General features: G+C 36.4%; 1 protein-coding gene across 6 annotated transcripts in view; it reads left to right on the forward strand.

The window, feature by feature from the left end:
• The window catches only part of SLIT2 (slit homolog 2 (Drosophila)), a 271,824-nt gene that overhangs the window by 198,314 nt on the left and 53,705 nt on the right, over positions 1-19,805 (forward strand). For 3 of the 6 annotated variants that reach the window (XM_010576835.1, XM_010576836.1, XM_010576837.1), the window contains 9 exons: positions 548-691; positions 820-983; positions 1,728-1,751; positions 5,231-5,381; positions 11,116-11,190; positions 15,474-15,617; positions 17,075-17,218; positions 18,342-18,508; positions 19,137-19,269. In XM_010576835.1, the coding sequence (XP_010575137.1) occupies positions 548-691; positions 820-983; positions 1,728-1,751; positions 5,231-5,381; positions 11,116-11,190; positions 15,474-15,617; positions 17,075-17,218; positions 18,342-18,508; positions 19,137-19,269 (1,146 nt within the window). The remainder of the gene's footprint in view (positions 1-547; positions 692-819; positions 984-1,727; positions 1,752-5,230; positions 5,382-11,115; positions 11,191-15,473; positions 15,618-17,074; positions 17,219-18,341; positions 18,509-19,136; positions 19,270-19,805) is intronic. The other 3 variants (XM_010576839.1, XM_010576840.1, XM_010576841.1) reach the window with 1 other exon arrangement.

Raw genomic sequence — 19,805 nt, forward strand, 5'->3', positions numbered from 1 at the left:
AGAAAAGGTTCCCTTTGAAGATGGAGAGGAAAAAAGATCCAAGACAGATTTGGATATATTCCATGCCACCAGTTTTTACTACAACTCTGTTAATGCGGCAGCATGCTGATTAGTAACATATAATTAAAAGTGCCACTGCACATCTCTTCCAGCTAATGAACACAGTGTTCAGTTCCTTTTTTTGTTTGTTTATTTATTTGGCAAAAGGAACTGGTTTTCTTTGCAGATACTTGATTTTTTAAGCTTGTTTCTTTGCACAGACAAATACCACACACACGTTCTAATAGCACATACAAGAAATGTGATTTTAGCTGAATAAACCCACACATTTCAACTCCAAGGTGCAAATATTTAGGAATGGTTTCAGATCACCTAAATAAGATATTTCACGTCACTGAAATGCCTTATGTCACTGTCAATTAATATTTGTTTCTACATCTCTTGTTCAGATTACAAATGCACACAAAGAATTATCTGTGAAAAATGCTGAAGCTGCAGTGACACTGAGCGAATTTTTTCAATTTTGTAATTGCCTTCTATTAAACAGATTATTGAATGCCAACAAGATCAATTGCCTGCGAGTTGATGCCTTTCAAGATCTGCACAACTTGAATCTTCTTTCTTTGTACGACAACAAGCTTCAGACCATTGCAAAAGGCACCTTCTCACCCCTACGTGCAATTCAGACCTTGTATGTATGCTCTTGTTTATGGTTGTCTTTAGTATGACTTCATATCCTACAGTGTACTAAAAATATCGGGAACTGCCGAGACCAAAGGGAAATAATGTGTGAAATTATCATTTTTTTCTTCATGAAAGGCATTTGGCTCAGAACCCGTTTATCTGTGACTGCCATCTGAAGTGGCTGGCGGATTATCTTCATACAAACCCCATTGAGACCAGTGGTGCCCGTTGCACCAGCCCCCGCCGTCTGGCAAACAAAAGGATTGGCCAGATCAAAAGCAAGAAATTCCGCTGCTCAGGTAATTTTCTTAGTTCAGCTGCTATTTTTCTTTTGTTGGCAAAAACAGTGGTTATAGAAGTTCTAATGAAGGCAGCTGGCTCTATGGAATTGCTAAACATTGCAGAATCTTTTTTAGTTCTTTGAAGGGGGGGAAATCATGAAAGTCATAGAGTATTGGATCACGGAACATTACTATAGTTAACACATTTGGCACTATTTCTGAGTATCATTGAATCTAACAAAAGAAACACAATATATAATACTTAAGAATGAAATGCTAAATTATTCACTACAAGTATCACCAACATAAATCATTTTGTAAAATTTCCGCAAGGCTCTGGAGTATGTGAAAGATCTAAAAATTTCTAGCGAAATATGGAAACATGACATATTCATTCTATACAGGGAGCTTACCTCATACTGAAATTTACTGTTTTCTTTTTTCTAATCTTACTCCATTTCCTACTTACATTTCTCTAAAACCTAACTTTTGTCATATGGTATCCAGCTGTTCCAGGTGCATTTCACATTCTACAGTTTATTCAGTCTCAAGTGCAAATACCAGATGAGAACTGTTTGTTATCCATGTTCCGGCTACATTTATGACTATTCACACTTTGTTGTTTATCAGCTCTCGTTGTGAATACACATTTTTTTCACTTAATTATCTGTAGTTAACTGTAGTCCATACGTAATCTAATAAAACTCATTCTTTGCTTGCTGACATTCAGGTGCATCTTCTATTTTTTTTCTCTTTATTTAGCTAAAGAACAGTATTTCATTCCAGGTAGGTTTGGCTCTGCAGTAAGATTGACTAACTGCAGATACTCTCTCCCTTTCCCCCAAAAAGCAAAGTTTGTTAGAGCTTTTAGGAAACTGATGCATGTGTATTAACATTAGTCAATACCTGTAGCTAGACATAGTTTTCCTTTGTAGATTACTCGTAGTTCTGTTTTCTGAATATGAGAGCTTAGCATGCAGCTCCATTTACTTTTTCTTGTCTCACAAATTTACACACAACCTACCAAAATTATACCTCTACTTAAATTATTTAGAAGGTTGCACCTGCTAGTTCATATTTCAATTGACACCTTTACTTACCTCGTACGTTGCCTTTCTGCCACTACTGTTTTTAAAATGTAGCTCCTGAGCTGCTTTTAAACACAGGAAACCATACTACCATCAAAGAGCTAGTACAACTTTAAAAAAAATAAATGTTTTACAAATGAACATTTTCTTCCTTTGCTTTCATGCTCTACACTGGCTGCTGCTACTGCTTGCTCACCCTCCTTGTGTTTACGAAATCACAGTGGAATGCTTGGAAAAGAAAGCTGATATTCTTCATTAAAGGCATTCTGTGGTCACACACATACAATGAATCAGAAATGCTTTCCATTAAAGAAAATACAACTTTAGAGTTGGGGTGAAACAGCAATTTACACACTGCTTTAAGCTACAATACATCTATGATATTTTCACAAAAGAATTACTGATGTTGGCCCTAGCTCTTTGAAATATGTTTCTTTCTTTATTTTACCTTGCTTGTCAGGTGTGTGCACTGATTTCTTAATAGAAAAAAAAACAATGATGCATTTGCATTATGTTCCTAAAAGATTATAAATGATTGATTGGCACAATAAACAAGGGAATAACGAATCTATTGCTGAATTACAGTATGTGATTTGCAAGCAGGGTTTTCTACCATAGTTTAATACCTAGAAAAATATCTACAATAATTTATTATGACACCAGTGCACTTGTTCTTTCAAGTACTACAGGAATATTGTCATTCTGCAGTGATCTTAGTCTTTGTCTTTTAAGCTGATATGTTTAACAGCTCTTCTCCTAATGATGTGTGATGTATCACTTAAATTTGGAGCAATCATCTGAAGTTCTTCATGCCCTCATACTAATATGCTGGTTTGAATATGAAGAAAAGGCAAAATGAAATACAAAATAAGGCAGCAATTTGTCAGCATTGGCAGCCACAAAAATGTGTTTTAAAGCAGCATAAAACAGAGGGGGATTCAATTTCTCAAACCTGTAGTACCACTCAATTCCTTAATGAGTAGAACAGCTGTATTCCTGCCACAGAGTGACTTCTACTCAACCTTGCCAACACAACTTTTGTCTCTGAGTTAGAAGTGTTTTCCTGCCAGCAAATGTCTTCACAGCCTGTTTATAATATGGCCACACATGCAGTTTAAGTTTGTTTATGTACCCTTAAAAAAATACTATTCCTGGAAAAAAAAAGAAGAAAAAGAATTAAATTAATCACAAAGTGCTACAGACTTGCTTCTTGAAATACAGCTTCTGTGCTTTCTCCTTCTATCATGTTATCAGCGAGATGCTGCATAAAATTATTTTAGCTGTTGAAGACCTTGTCCCTGAATATTTTAGTTGTTTACTTTAAACTGCTAACAGTGATTTACTCTGGATGCAGAAAAAAAAAATAATGTATTTGTAGCCTTGCTTATTGGGTATTTAAAAGTGCTAAAACCACTTCTTTACACTTCAATAAATACTGTAAAAATGTTAGCATTTCTTTAAAAACTTAAATATTTTTATATTTAAATATGTCATTGGGAGATCTTGCTCTGCAGACACTAGGAAGTCTTAGTAGAATTTCACTATAGTCATTTGAAGACTAAAGGTTATAGAAGTATTAAATCATTACTCTGAAAAAATTTTGTTTGTCTGCTAGCTCATAGAAATATTCCATGTAGTTATACCATATGTGTTACTTAGACATTTACAAACACTAGATAACATAATACATGATGACTGTTGGGGTTTTTTTTTTCCTCCCCTGAGAAAACTTTCTCCTATGTCTCTTTGGTTTATTAAGGTTTTAAGTGGCATAGCATGTATATATGTTCAAGGGAGCAACTTTTAAAGAATACTTTCAAAATAGTGAAGAATAATGCATGGGAGGCATTATTATCCCATATGAAATCTGTAACTAACCCCAGTCTGTTCTTCATTCTTTAATGCCACTTAAAATGAATTATTCTTTCTCTCTGCTGAAGACAGTACCCCTTAGCAGCATCTTCTAATCAAACTAAAGTTGAGTAGAGAACATGAGAGCTTAGTTCATGTTTTTGTCTTAATTGGGATTACTCTGTCTTTCTTTCCTTCTTGGCTATCTTTACTTTTGCAGGAGTTCACCATTTTGGCTGTAAGTAAAGTTCAGTGTCTGAGCTAAATCACAATGTACCTCCCAGCCCTGATGCACCTTCTACTAGTCTCAGTCTTTTCACCTTTGTCCAAGAAGAACCCACAGGTCCTTTCAGCTTCTCTTTGTTTTCTTTGTCACCCACCCTTGGTTCCTTACTGGATGTTTTCTCCTGATATGTTTAGGATGTTTTCTTTGACTGCCTCTGGGAAATGGTGGACAAAACTTTCAATGTGGTTCATTTTTATTGTACTTTTTATTTAATCTGTGACAGTAATACTGTTACTGTGGCACTGGACATTCAGTAATAAGAATGCCATGTCATGTAAGCAAGTATTAAACTTCAAATGCTTCTGTAACTTATACCTACTCCTTCCTCTTTTCCCTTGCTCTTATCCTTGGCCTAATGGATGCAGTTTTGATAATGTAGCGAGATTTTCTGTTGTGCTTGATCTAACCATGTGGTTGTGAGGTATGAGTAAAACATGGTTCTGTCAAGCACCATGGAACGTCACGCAGCTTTCTACAGCATGGCAAGCTGCTGAGGCTTAAGTCAGGATCACACATATTTTAAATTAAACCTGAAAACAGGGCTTTCAATCTTATGTGTTTGAGATGATGTGGAGTATCGAGACTATAAAAAAAAAATCACAGAGGTTAATGAAGTCCAGTCAACAATACAAATTTGTAACAAGAGAAAGAGAAAAGGTGGCATTCAGGATCTATTTATTCTTGATATAGAGAAAGAAAATAAATTCTAAAAGAATCAGTGGCATTTGTGTGATTAGCTATAACAAGGCTAGATTGGCTGACAACATAATCAGCAGAAAGTACAGCTGTGAAAAGCTCAAGTTAATGTTATCCTGTTATGTGAAGTTGGTCACAGTTTCTTTTTCCAGCATATCTTAAGCCCCTATATTTAACCCTCTCTTGAAGTCCTTGTGTCTGTACAGTATCACAAAGTTTATCATACATTTCCCAAGTTGCCCACCCGTTATCTGCATTGCAGACATCTTTTCAACCTTCTCACAAGAAGCAAATCTTATACTTTATTGACTCAGTATCTGTCTTTTGACTTGACTCTTCCACAGGCACTGAAGATTACAGATCCAAATTAAGTGGAGACTGCTTTGCAGATTTGGCTTGCCCTGAGAAATGCCGCTGTGAAGGGACCACAGTGGACTGCTCCAATCAGAAACTCAACAAAATTCCTGATCACATCCCCCAGTACACAGCAGAGTTGTAAGTTGAACCAATAATAAAGCATTCTTTTCATATGGAAAAACTAACTAAAATTTTCAAATATAAACCCACAGCTTTAATTTTTTGAACAACAAAAATTAAATGTAACCTCTGTGGTGCACTTCAAAGGACGAGTTATTAATAAAAATTATTTATGCATCATTTTATTACCATGTGGCCTTAAACACTTACAATAAATAAATAAGGTAACTATTCTAGGTTTCTAGTTCTCCAGTACATGAGCTACCCACTTGGATATTTTTGAAAGGTAGTGGGGTTTGTTTTGCTTTTATTTTAACTACAAGAGCAAGTAGGACATCCAGTAACCAGAGGTCTGTCTTAAAAAGTGCTACCTAGGTGTTTAATAAAACAGAGCTCATTCTTCTTATGCAAAGCACACATAATGTGTGTCAGGCAGGAGACCAGAGGAAGATAAAGCAGACAAACAAGACAGACTTGGGTTAAGAAGATGAGATAATAATATAATGAACAGAGATGAGCAGAAAAGAAGTCACAGTTTATTACTTGCTTAATAAATGCCATATGGGAATGATTTGTAGGTATTACAACTGAAGTGGTCTTCAAGGAGGGGTTGAAAGATAAAATTAAGACACCTTTACAAGGTTTTCCCATGCACAAAGCATAGTATGAAAGGGAATGCAGAGATGCTTGAAAGATCAGCAGAAAGGCAGGAGATGAAAGTGACCATCATTGGCAGAGCAAAGGTGGGAGAAAATAGCTGTTTTTCCTAGGAGATTTGAGTTTAAAGAACAAGGCAGAATGCTGAGGGACAAAAGAGAGGGACTTTGATTTGATGTAGTAAAGCGGGGACAGAGATGTGGAGACAGAAGTACTGTGATCAAGTTGTGACCCACAGGGGCGAGATGAGCAACAGTATGGCACATCTCTTAAAAGATAATCAGTCCACAGCTGGCATCAAAGCAACAGTACAGCAGTGAAGGTATGAAATAATGAGACCGTGGTTCAGAATTTTGAATATCTGCACAGGAAAAGGAATTTGAAACTGAAATATTGTGTAAATAGAGATGGAGATTTTTGTCTGTCTCTGAGCTGGGAGAAGGAGTTGAACTTACTGATGTTTTAATTACAAATCTGAGTAGTAATTCTAGTTGTGCCGAGAATGATGGCAAATTCAACTGAAAAAGTGGCATATGTGGAAAAAGCAAAGCTCAGCTTTTGGCCATGTTCGCACTGTTGATGTATTGTTAATAAAGTAATGCCAGAGAAGAAAAAATTGATACACAGTCTTGGGTAAAGGGAGATAGATTTCAGTGGAGAAATGCATTTTATGTTATGCTATAATATCTTGAGATAAAATTACTTGACTTGAAGAATAAAAACTGATAGAATGGGTAACGGGTTAAAGTGCAGGAGGAGATCATAAGGTAATGGTTGTAAAAATCATAGCTACTGAACCAAGAGATGAGAAATGGAGTTGTCAAAGTGACAAGCATGTATTGTCTTGATTCTTAGCAGGATTCATGTTTAGTTCTCTTTGCTCTGAAGAAATAATAGTTTAGTATTTTAATTGTTGTTTTTCATATTCATTTATTTACATGTGGAAGATAAACTGTCAAGTGTTTTCTTTCTATAATTATGATTCATACATATTAAATTCAGAAGAAACAATTAAATCATCAAGGCTCATCTGCTGTTTACCCTAAACTCTCAAATTTCAGTCAACAAAAAAATTGTGTTTGATGAAAACATAATTCATGTTTCGTTACAGCAATTCTTTCAGAAAACATCCAGTCTTGTTTGAAGATATCAGTGGATTAAAAATCTACCATTTCTCTGAGAGTATTACAGAAGTTAATTAATTATCTGCCTTCACTTCTGTTAAAATCTTTTAAAATGGGAACTTTTACTTCCAGATGGAATCTGCTTCTCTTCAGTTTCCATCATTGCTTCTTTTATATCTTTTGCCATTAAAGAACCCTTTTCTATCCAGTACTTTATCCAAGTAAGATGGTCTTAAACTGTAGCAAAGTTGCTATTCAACCTTCTTCTTGATAAGCTGTACAGATTGTTCTTCAAGTCTTCTGATGTAATAAAAATTTCAACAGCATTGCAAGTATTCTAGAGGGGATAAAGGAATTATTTCTGCATTTTTTTTACTTCCTCTAAAAATCCAATTGCTGTAGCTAAATATGTTCTTCTGGTTTCTGCCTCACTGATGCAAAAGTTACAGCTCTTTCTCTAGATTCCTCCTGTTATTCCTGGTCTTTGATTCACTGCCTTTGTTGTTCCTCTTGGGACTTCGCAGTCTAGTTCTAGGGCCACTCTGTAATTTCCAGTTCACAACATTTACTGGCATATATGAGAAGAGCAGCTAGTTAGCCTTTCTTTTCTTTTACCCACCAAATTTGAGATAAGGATACTTGTTAGCATCAAATGACACTGATGCTTCTATAACAGTGATGAGGAAAGCTAGATTATTTTCTGCAGGGTGTTGTTTGGAGCTGAGACTCAGCTTGGAAACAAAGATCAAAAGTGAGGAAAAGAGTGTTGATTTTGTAGATTGCGCAGTAATAATATCACATCAAAAAACCTATTTCTTCAGAGTAGTTGTTTTTAAAAAATCTGAAAATAATAATACAGTTCAAGACAGATACTTAATTGTAAAAGGTGAAAAAATTTATAAATGAGCCAAGTGATGTTCTAAATGTTTCTATTTTGTTGCTTGCTTATGGTCTTCCAGAAAACTGGCAAAAGATCTGTCTAATCTGCCACTGAAGTATTTGAGATAAAGTACAAGCCTGTAAATGCACCCCAGAAATAAAATATTTTTCAGGTAGCATTCTAATATATAGGAAAATTCAGGAAGCATTTGATAAATCACTCAAACCAGAGTCCCCAGGAGGAACACTAAATAAAAATTATTTCAGTCTTGTATGTTCAATTTATGTGATGATTTTACAATAGCTGATATAATACCAGATCCTAACAAGATAGTTTTTGAAAGCATGAATATCACTGCAGTACATAGCCTTCCAGGAAGGTTCAGCTATTGTACCAAAACATGCAAATATTTTACCCATTGTGTTAATGAAACAGGAAAAAGCATCAAATAAAACAGAGAAACAGAATATTTAGACATCATCATCAAATGCTTCTTTGTTTACTTTTTTGTTTGGAGAATGACATTTCAGTACTTTTCTTTGAATAAACCAGATACAAGTCTTTTTACGATAATTTTCATGATACAGTGATTGACTGATTGTCTTTACCAATAAAGAGCACTGGGTTCAATAAATAATGATATTAAGATCCAGAAGGAAGATATCACCACATCTGTTAATTTTCCAGTCATCTGTAATAATTTTGATTCCTCTGTGTGTGGTATCACTCTACCATGATAGTAGAATGACAACTTCTTGGACAAGTATTTAACAATTCAAAATCTAAAGCCAGCAAACTCCAGCCATAGAAATGCCATGTGATCCATGTGGTCATTCTTCTGACCACAAACCCATAATTTGTAACTCTTGATGTCCCTTTATTTGTGGATATACCCTCAGTGATGATGTATGATTTGTGATATCACCGTATACACAAAGTTGGAGAGAAGATATGACTTGTGCTACGTTTTTAACCAAACATAGTACAGTGATTCAACCCATGCTTCTTTTGCATCACAGAGAAGTATGGAGAAACTTCTCAAACACTGAAAATCTTCAAAACACATGGAAAATTCTTAAAATTGTTCTGTAATATTGATAGTAGACTAAGACTAGTTTAAATAAAATAAAAATTCAAATTCTACATATGACATTAGGTAGGACTAATTTGTGGTAGCACCACAAATACAAGATTGAGGAATAACCAGCAAGTAGTTCAAGATAAAAGGCTATGGTGGTATTATCATACATATTAAAGATGAAGGAGTGCCATTGGGCACTGCTACAAATTTCATTTTGGGATGTATGTATAGGAGTATAGTATGTAAGTTATATGAAATAATTGTTTTACTGTACATAACATATCAGCTGGAATACTGTGTCAAGGACTTCACTTTTCAAGATGGATATGGATCACTTGGAAAAAATTTCAAGGAGAACAAGAATCATCTAGAAAAGAAGACTTCTGAGGAAAAACTGGAAAGTTTGGATGCATTTGTGTGAAAGAAACTTGAGGGAGAGACAAAGTAAATTATTTTTAATATGTAAAAGGTTGTTGCAATGAGGGAAGGATCAAATTGTTTGCCTTTTTCAATGGGGGTAGAAATGTTTGCAGTAGACCACAGCAAGGAAGTATTATTAGAATCAATAAATGTTTTCACAAACAAGTCATTCCACTAGATGATATAGCACTAGAAAATTATTTGAAAATGTCAGCATTTATAGAATGCTTTGGTGCTTCTGTTGTTGATGGACAGGGGAAAAAAGGCTGTTTACAATGATGAAGTAACTTTGTATATTGACACTGCAAAAATTTTTTTGATATGGTCCCACTAAAAATCACATTAAGTCATTCAGCTGATTTCAGAGGTGGTAATTTTTGATATTCATGTTTCTTGTACTTCAGTGTGGTGTACAAATGTTCTGTGTATATCCAAAAAACTCTTCCTGTCTTCTCTCAGTTTGGTTCCATGCTGAAACCATTGTACAGCCATACCTTCAGATTTACAACCTTCATTTCCCTTCTGGCTATCATTGAGAATCAGCAGGAAGGAAGGATGAACGAGCAGCTTGCTTTTATTTTCTAGGGGTTTTTTTTAATCTTGTCTTGCAATAAGGCAATTCTGAAGAGCATTCTGGGTTTAGAATTATGCTGAATTTCATTTCACGGTGATGTTGTCAGTCATCTCTTTTCCTTCCTATTTAAGATCTCTAAATAAAAGCTGGACAGACTCCCTTTCTTAATAAGATGACTCCATTAAAACATATAAAGAATCTAAGACTCGTAATTTCCGTTTTCTTTTCAAGAGAGGAAATAGGGAATACTGGGTCAGTGCAGATATTTTTTGCAATATAGATGGTCCCCTAACCTAGCAGCTGCTAAAGGTATACTATGCTGGAACAGCCTTGATACCTGAGCAGGAAAGATCAGTATCCAACTAGTATTTGTTGCTTATGGTATACCTTCTTGTAGTGTTAGAAAGCAGCATTTAATGCTTCCCTACGGAATATACGTGTGTTAGGTGTAGTGGTCTGAAGATAAACCATGGTCAGAGAAGTGTTTTTAACATCTTGGGAAGACCTATGCAGTGTGTTTCAGTCCCTATCCAAAAGAAGCATTGAGCATAAAGTAATTAGTTCATTCTGTAAATAGTGTTCTGTGAGCACCTCCAGATGTCTGGCAGACCCCACCTGATATTCTTTAAAGAACAGTAAACTAATCTTCAGTGGTTTATACATAATTCTTTAAGATTTTTATTTATAAGTTGCCATGGAATCCTTCCTTAGTTACATTTTTGGTTTTTTCCCTTAATAGAAAAATCAAAAACTACTACTTCTATTTCTCTGCAGTTTTAATTGTATGTTGTTTTGTGATCTGGTTTTGATTCTGTATGTCTTATGTATGTCTAAGTTTAACTAATGAGAATGTTCATTCACAGGAATTATATATGTCAATATATATGGAATTGTTCTTCAGCTACCCGTTAAACACCAGCTATTCAGTTAAACCACTCTGAAAGTTTCACTTAGTGTGGAATATTCTGTACCAATGCCCGAATATGTTTTTCTGAAATTGGTGTCATTTCTTGTAGGCGACTAAATAACAATGAATTTTCAGTCCTGGAAGCTACTGGAATCTTTAAGAAACTTCCTCAGCTGCGTAAAATGTAAGTGCAACTTCAGTGCCCTTGTCTATTCAGATAGCACGTTAGCTCCTTGCTGTGTTTCTCCACCTTTCTTAGTTCTTACCTATAAAAGATTCAGAATATTTTAATCAAAAATCAAGAATGGGTTTAAATTAGTAACTGATGTAGGTTAGAGTTGGCAGCTCTTCTCTATGGGACTAGGTACTGCCAGGAACTTCTCATGGTGTGTAGCTCCAGCACCTTCACTGCAATGTCCAGCCAGCTGGTCTGTTATGCAGCCACAGCAGGGAGCTCACAGTATAAGCTGCTCAAAAAAGGTTCCAGTAATTTTTTGTAACTTCCTGTACTACTCCCTAACCAGGCAATTTTGCCTCTTTCAGCACATTCAAGACATGCCTTTGATTCTGTGCTTCATTAAACTGTCATTAGACAAGGGGAATATCAAAATTAAATGACTGGAAAAAAAAAATGGTTTGATAGCTCATCCATGTAAGTCCATGTTCATAGTTCATGTTCTAAGAGGAGTTTATAAACTTACCAGTTACAGTTGTTACTAAAAATAAATTATGAAAATCTTTCTTTCAGTTATTTAAAAGACGTATTTGAGGGTAGATCATTTAGTTAGACTTAGTGACTCTGTGCTCAGTCTTTTCAGGATTAAATCCAAACATAAATAGTAAGTGAAGAAAAATGCAAATAAAAATAGATCAGATTAATGAAAATCATGCACTGCTTTGTAGCCACCAAGTTACTACCATTTGTAAAAGATCAGTCTACATTACTGGTGACCAAAATCTCAAGGGGAGCAATAGTATTACTTAAACTGTTGTTAGCCTTATCCAGATCCTTGCTGGCAGCTGCCATGATCACAATTAGTTAAATACTTATTACTGATTTTTTTAGTTCGTCGACAAAGATTTAAAAAAAAAAAAAAAAAAACCAAAACCACAACCAAAAATCAACTTAGCTTTTGACCTATCCACTTGAGTACACCTTGCCACTTTGGATTGGGCTAAGAGAATGTAGGAATGTCTGGCAGAGCAGTGTTCTGGTGCTATACAGTACATACCCAGTTTTCTTCATTCCTCAAGGAGGTTTTCTTCATTCCTCAAGGAGGTTTTCTTCATTCCTCAAGGATCTCAGATTAGCACTCTTTGCAACTACAGAGTGCCTTTGAAATAAATAAAATACTTGATATGGCATACTTACACATGCACACACATATATCAGCTCTTCATATTTAAGAAAAATGGGGAAAAGGGAATATACTGTCAGTAATTACATATTTTCAGCCTATAAAGGTAGCTTAGTAAACATTTCGTGTCATCTAAAGCTAGTTTGCTGCTTTTTAGTTAAGGAGGTGTTCAAGATGAAAGAAAGAAAAGGAAGACTATTAATCAGTTTCAGTGTAGCTCTCTGCTGGAACTCCCACGAGCTTTGAAATCTGGATAATTGAGGAGGGACAAAATTGAGAAAATGTTAATGAAAAGTTAAAATTTTTAATAATACTGCTCTCTAACTTCCTAATATAGTTATCAGTTGTTGCAGCATTCTTCAGAACAGAGTATAATACAGTGAGTGGTTAAGGGTGACCGGAAAGCAGTGAGGTAGTGATGTTATAGAGACACCCATACGAGTGAATTCTGTATTTTTGTGGAGCTCATATTTCTTCTGGAGGTTCAAATAGGTGCAAAGGTCTTTCTGCACAGTTGACATTGAAAAATTGGGGCCTAAATGTTAAATTGATTTGATGGTTCATCAGTAATAAAGCATGTGTATGCCCTGCATCATTGATTAGCTATGCAACATTAATCCTTAAAATATCCCTGTGAAGTGGGAGAAGTAGTATCCATGTTACACAAGGAACAAATAAGATATTAGGAAACTTAGGGCTTGACATGGATAAGCTAGCTAAGAGGAGAAATAATGAGTTTCTTGATTCCAGTCTTGAGCAGCACCTTACAGGAGGCTGAACAGCTCCACTGTGAAACTAAATGAAAGCAGTGATGGTGGATGTCTACCTACACTTTAGTAAAGCTTTTGACACTGTTTCCCACAGCATTCTCCTGGAGAAACTGGCTGCTCATGGCTTGGACGGGTGTACGCTTTGCTGGGTAAAAAACTGGCTGGCTGGATGAGCCCAAAGAGTGGGGGTGAATGAAGTTAAATCCAGTCGGCAGCCTGTCACAAGTCGTGTTCCCCAGGGCTCTGTACTGGGGCCAGTTCTGTTTAATATCTTTTTCAACAATCTGGATGAAGGCATCGAGTGCACCCTCAGCAAGTTTGTAGATGACACCAAGTTAGGCGGGAGTGTTGATCTGCTTGAAGGCAGAAAGGCTCTACAGAGGGATCTGGTCAGGCTGGATCGATGGGCCGAGGCCAATTGTATGAAGTTCAACAAGGCCAAGTGTGGGTCCTGCACTTGGGTCACAGCAACCCCGTGCAGCGCTACAGGCTTGGGGAAGAGCGGCTGGAAAGCTGCCTGGCAGAAAAAGACCTGGGGGTGCTGGTCGACAGCCAGCTGAATACGAGCCAACAGTGTGCCCAGGTGGCCAAGAAGGCCAACAGCATCCTGGCCTGTATCAGAAATAGTGTGGCCAGCAGAAGCAGGAAGGTGACTGTTCCCCTGTACTTGGCACTGGTGAGGCCGTACCTCGAGTATGGGGTTCAGTTTTGGGCCCCTCACTACAAGACAGACATTGAGTTGCTGGAGCGTGTCCAGAGAAGGGCAACCAAGTTGGTGAGGGGCCTGGAGCACAAGTCTTATGAGGAGCAGCTGAGGGAGCTGGGGCTGTTTAGCCTGGAGAAGAGGAGGCTGAGGGGAGACCTTATCGCTCTCTACAACTACCTGAAAGGGGGCTGTAGTGAGGTGGGTGCTGGTCTCTTCTCCCAAGTCATGAGCGATAGGATAAGAGGGAGCAGCCTCAAGTTGCACCGGGGGAGGTTTAGATTGGACATTAGGAAAAATTTCTTCACTGAAAGGGTTGTCAAGCACTGGAACAGGCTGCCCAGGGAAGTGTGGAGTCACCGTCCCTGGAGGTATTTAAGACATGTAGATGTGGCACTTAGGGACATGGTTTAGTGGTGGACTTGGCAGTGTTAGGTTAACGCTGGACTCAGATGATCTAAAGGTCCTTTCCAACCTGAATGATTCTATGATCCTATGATTGTATCCTTCATCACAGGCAAGGTGTACATTAAATTACAGCTAGGCTAGAGATGAGTAGTCAGCACTCAAGATTAAGCCACAACTCCTTGTTTTCTATGTCTTAGATAATGGCACCAGTTCATTCTGGCAAGTGTGTGAATTTTTGTTCTAACAAATAGTATCGTTCTTGATTTGAACAATTAAAATGCTGTTCTAGAAATTGCGTCAAATAAAATTTGATTTTCTTCCCAACACCATTAATTCCATCAAATAAAAAGTTTTTAGCTTCAGTTCATTTTACATTGTCTCGGAGCATTTTTAAGAGCTTTTTAAAAATCACTAGTGTATTATAACACTCTTTAGTGTGTAAATATGTACTTTTATAATATGTGTAAATAGTTATATGAAACAAAACAAAGGGAGGCAAGAATAACATGAAAAATCTTTAAGAAAATGTGTGTTGTTGAGTATGATTGCTTTTGTATATATAGTACAGATACCACCCACTTGGGCTGTAATTTCCATATTTCAACTAAAAACCATAAGCACTAAATATTTTGGCAGTATCTTGGGTCATTTTCCCACATTTTGATCTGCTTTGCATGCAAATTGCAGATAAATGAACTATCTTGCTTATAAGCCCTCCTTTTTAACTAATGTCATAAATGATTAACATTTCATGTACTGTTTACATTCACACATTTCATTTACATATGTTGCTGTTTATACTGTTTTATTATATTTGTGTTTACCAAGATGAAATGAAGAAATAGGAGTGGTTAGTTGTGCTGGTACTCATACAGTATCATTCAGTTATTAATTCATCTAATAATGCTACAAGGACTGGAGACATGAAAAAAATACAGTCACTGACAAGATTAAAAATTATGAAAAGATGTTGTGTGGCAGCAGCATGGACTGGGTAATTGCCATTATTTAAGAACATCTTCCAAAGATTGCATTAAAAATCCTTACTTCTTCAGTTAGCAGGGCATTGAATTATGCTTTTATTGGTTCAAAGTTGAACAATGTATTCATTGCTTTTACACAATAACTCAGTATCTTGAAACATATGCAGACTGCAGCATTTAACAGTTAATTTGGGGTATTTAAAAAAGAAAACATATTTTTCTCTGTTTCTTTTAATGTGTAATAGAAACCTGAGCAATAACAAGATTACAGATATTGAAGAAGGAGCATTTGACGGAGCCTCTGGTGTGAATGAGCTATTGCTCACTAGCAACCGCTTGGAAAGTGTTCGACACAAAATGTTTAAAGGACTAGAAAGTCTCAAAACACTGTAAGTGTAATTATTTGTGTGTTTTTATTCTTCCTTTCTGCCAGGTACTTTTTAAAGTAATGTTCTATCTGTCCTAAAAAAATTGATTTTGGAGGATTAGCTCTGGATTATTCAAGCATATCTTGGTTTTTATTCCTATTTTACAAAAAGTTATCATATGTTATATGAATTCATTAATTACTAATTATGGATATAATGTAGCTGAAATTTTTTGTTGTGGTTACTTGACTACAGAAATTTTGAGTCCTCTGAAATGATGAAGCAGTTGAGAATGGGTAAACATCCAACTGCAGACACGGAAATAGGGATAATCATCTGCTTCAAAGTAACACAATTTTGCACGGGAATTACACATTTTACGTAATGGAGTCTGATTCAATTCAGCTAAACCATTACTGGGAATTTTGCTAGAGGAAAAAATGATTCTGGTGGATACTGAAATGTGGGAAATTATTCTCTCCTAAGTAATTTTAATGTCATTTCAACAGTGAAGGGAGGAATAAAAGCACTATAGCTTGAACTCATTTCATTCTTTCCATGAAGGCAGTTTAGCCCTTTCCACTTAAAAAAAGATGTTTATACAATCCACAGCTTCTTGGCCTTCTTCAGAGAGCCTGTCCTGATCAGCAGAGCAGAGCCAAGATTAAATGATCTCTGGAGCTTCAGCTGTCCGTAGACCTTAGGTATTTTTAATAAATCAGGCCTTTCATTTCTAACTTTGCATTTAAAGCTGCTAAAATTGTTAGCAGCATCTATTCTTAGACAAGAACATGGGGAAAAAATAGCCATTTATTGATGGACAGATAGAACAGCAAACTTCAAAGCTCATATGTTTTACAGAAATATGAGAGATTTTAGAATAGGTGTTTCTTGCTTAGTATTCTTAAATTTTTACTAAATATTAGAGTCACGCTAAGGAGGAGTCAGGGTAGCCTGATTTTATTTAATTGAAACGCTTGAGAATGAAGTAGAAGTGGTTTCTAGAATTTATCTTAAGAAAATGCAGGTCAAAGGGCCTCAGGAAGAGGTCAGCTGGTACTACCTTCTGCTCCATGTAAATAGCAGTTCTGAAGTCATTAGGCTTGGAAACATGAAGAGGGGGCTGCTGTGTGTCTCTGATTTGGGGAATTTCAATCAGTTTAATTTATAGTCAGGTAACACTCATAATTACCGATTCTGGTACTGAAAGAAAAAAACCCACAGAAATGCTTAGAGGAAACACCCCTTGCCTCTGTGAAACCTACCCACCCATCTTTCTGTTTTCCAGTCCCCTCAATGCACACTGTGCTCAGTCCCTTCAGGGAGGTGACAGGCAGCACAGGGGTCACGGCTCTTGTGGTTCCTCCACTGGTAGCAGTCCTTTTGGAGTCACACCTCTTGGCCCTTGCTTGGGCCACCACTTCAGCTCTGGCCTCTGCTCGGGCTAAGCTAAGAAATGCTGATCCTTCCTTTTTCAGGATGCTGAGGAGCAACCGCGTGAGCTGTGTGGGAAATGACAGCTTCACGGGCCTGAGCTCAGTCCGCCTGCTCTCGCTGTATGATAACCAGATCACCACCGTGGCACCCGGCTCCTTCGATACGCTGCATTCCCTCTCTACGTTGTAAGTCACGTTTGTGTTTTACCTTACCCAAGTTTAAACCTCTAACGTTTTGGGGACATTTCTGTTAATGGTTTACTGTATAATTCCACAGCGTGAGGTAAAGTTAAGGGAAAAAAAGAGTTCATAGAGGGATTTTGAGAAAGGTTATTTTCTGGACCGTCTTGGACACATGAAGAGTATGTTTTCATGGTGCCCTTTGATGCAGTGTTAGGTTTCCAGAAGTGCCTGAGAAGGCAGGAAGAATGTCCTGCTTGCCCCCCTCACTGATCCGAGCCTGGGTAGAGAGCCACATTTTGGGTAGGCATTGCACAATTGCAGCTGTTCACATCACCAAGTTGTCTGTCTGTCTGCACTGTGCTGTCCAATAATTATCTTAAATTTCCTCAGCCTACTGAGGATCTTCATTCATATATGTTTTATAATGAAGCTTCAGTCTCATTTTCTATGAAAAAAAGCATCTCTTTTTTATTTAAATATGACGTAATTTAAGGGAGGGGAAAATGCCGAGCAAAGCTGCCACCCAGTTTACCGAAGAAATGCTTTTTGTAGGTAGCATCATTCAGGAAAGTACTTAATCTCTTTTTTACATAAAAAGTGACACTTTGCACCAAGTGACTAATTTGTGCCTATTAGGGATGACATGTTTATAAATAATGGAATTGTCAATAGGTTTGTGCTGAAGTAAGGAGATGCCAAAAATACTGAGACTTCTAGAAGTAAATTCATTTTTATAACTGGCATGTAATCAACTTAGCTGTCACTTCAGATAGGAAACTTATTCTCTAGAGCAAATAAAAGATGGAAATCTTGAGATGACAAATTAATGGAATAGCTGTTGTCAGGTTAAAGCTAATAATGTAAAGTAATCAGCCTTCATCTCTGTATGAAATTACTGCATTATCAGTACAGAGTGGCTTGACAACAAGTCAGGTCTTTGACAGTTTTAAATTATTTCTAAATGAGTTATATCAAGATTCACCATACAGAGCCTAAATTGTAGCTTCACCTATGGTTTGTACATAGCATTGTTTGAAGAACAGTATTTAAGCTTAGCTTTTTGAAAATAGAATACTTAGGATGAAAAAATGGTGTCATCCGAAGTAAACTTTCCTGTGGTTCTCAGAAACCTCTTGGCCAATCCCTTCAACTGCAACTGCCATCTCGCATGGCTTGGAGACTGGCTAAGGAAGAAACGCATTGTGACGGGGAACCCTCGTTGCCAAAAACCCTACTTCCTCAAAGAGATTCCCATCCAGGATGTGGCAATTCAGGATTTTACATGCGATGATGGTAAGAAAATTAATATTTGAGCTTTTTATAATTACAGCTTTCATATGTATAGCTTTAAAATTAATAAATTGATCAAATGTAGTTCAGATGAGAATATTTTCAAATGCTGATGTTTGAATCAAGCACTCTTTCAGGTTACTTGATCAAATAACATGCCATTTTGCTTAGTTTGTGACTTCCTCAATGCTTAATAAAAAAAAGGCTGCTATCTTGCATCTCTCTCACACATGCTTCCATTTATTGCATTATTAGTTTGTCAATTTTAAAGGCTGTAACTTTTCTTTAAATAGATTCTGTTTATTTTTAATAATTTTTTAATTTTGAAAATAAACATGTATTTTGTTTTATTATCTTTCATTTTAAGTTTTGTTCTTTCTTTAATGATCTTTCATTCCATATAGTAGCATTTTTACCTAGTAAAACAGTATTGTACTAAATAAAGCATCACTTCAAATGTAAATTCTTGGAGCAATGGTTTACAGAGATGACTTAATGTTTTCCCTACCTAGAGATATCATAATGTAGAAATAACATGTTTGCTTATAGGAATTCCAGGTGCGATATTATTGCTAATACCAAAGTGACATTTCTATAGCAAGCTTAGCATCTGTTTGTTTTTATTAACCAGGAAATGATGACAATAGCTGCTCTCCACTGTCCCGCTGTCCTGCAGAATGCACTTGTCTAGACACAGTAGTTCGCTGCAGCAACAAAGGCCTAAAAGCTTTGCCGAAGGGCATCCCAAAAGATGTAACAGAACTGTAAGTGGCACACTTCCCTTTTATGAAAATCAATGTCAGATTTATATTGTCAGGTTCAAGAATGAGGGGAGGAGAAAATGAAGAATTGGATTCAGTAGATCAGCTGACATTTATTAATATACCACTTTATAAAGACTTGCACAGTATCTTGAGAAATTTGAGGTTAAGTTTGAATTAGCAAGGCTCTGTAAGTCCCAAAACACTCTAAGAACTATCTGTTACTGAAAAGCTTTAAAAATATATGTATATAAAATCGTAATCACTCTCAGAATTGATATCCTCAACACTGAACCATCCTGTAACTGAACATGGATATCATGTTGCAATGGCTTAAATTATGGGCAGCAGTGAATCTGATTAATCTATGGTCACTGTTTAGAAAGGAATGAAGAATTTCAATTACATGAAAAAGCAAAAAGAAAACAACCTATTAATGTGTTTGCATATTTTCATAATAAATGTGGTTTTGTGGTATTTCAAAAAGACTGGTTTTAATAGAAAGTCTTACTTTTCGTATAGGCAGTCTTATACAATCT

Source organism: Haliaeetus leucocephalus, unplaced genomic scaffold (assembly GCF_000737465.1).
Source record: "Haliaeetus leucocephalus isolate CR32 unplaced genomic scaffold, Haliaeetus_leucocephalus-4.0 Scaffold545, whole genome shotgun sequence".
NCBI classification, from domain to species: Eukaryota; Metazoa; Chordata; class Aves; order Accipitriformes; family Accipitridae; genus Haliaeetus; species Haliaeetus leucocephalus.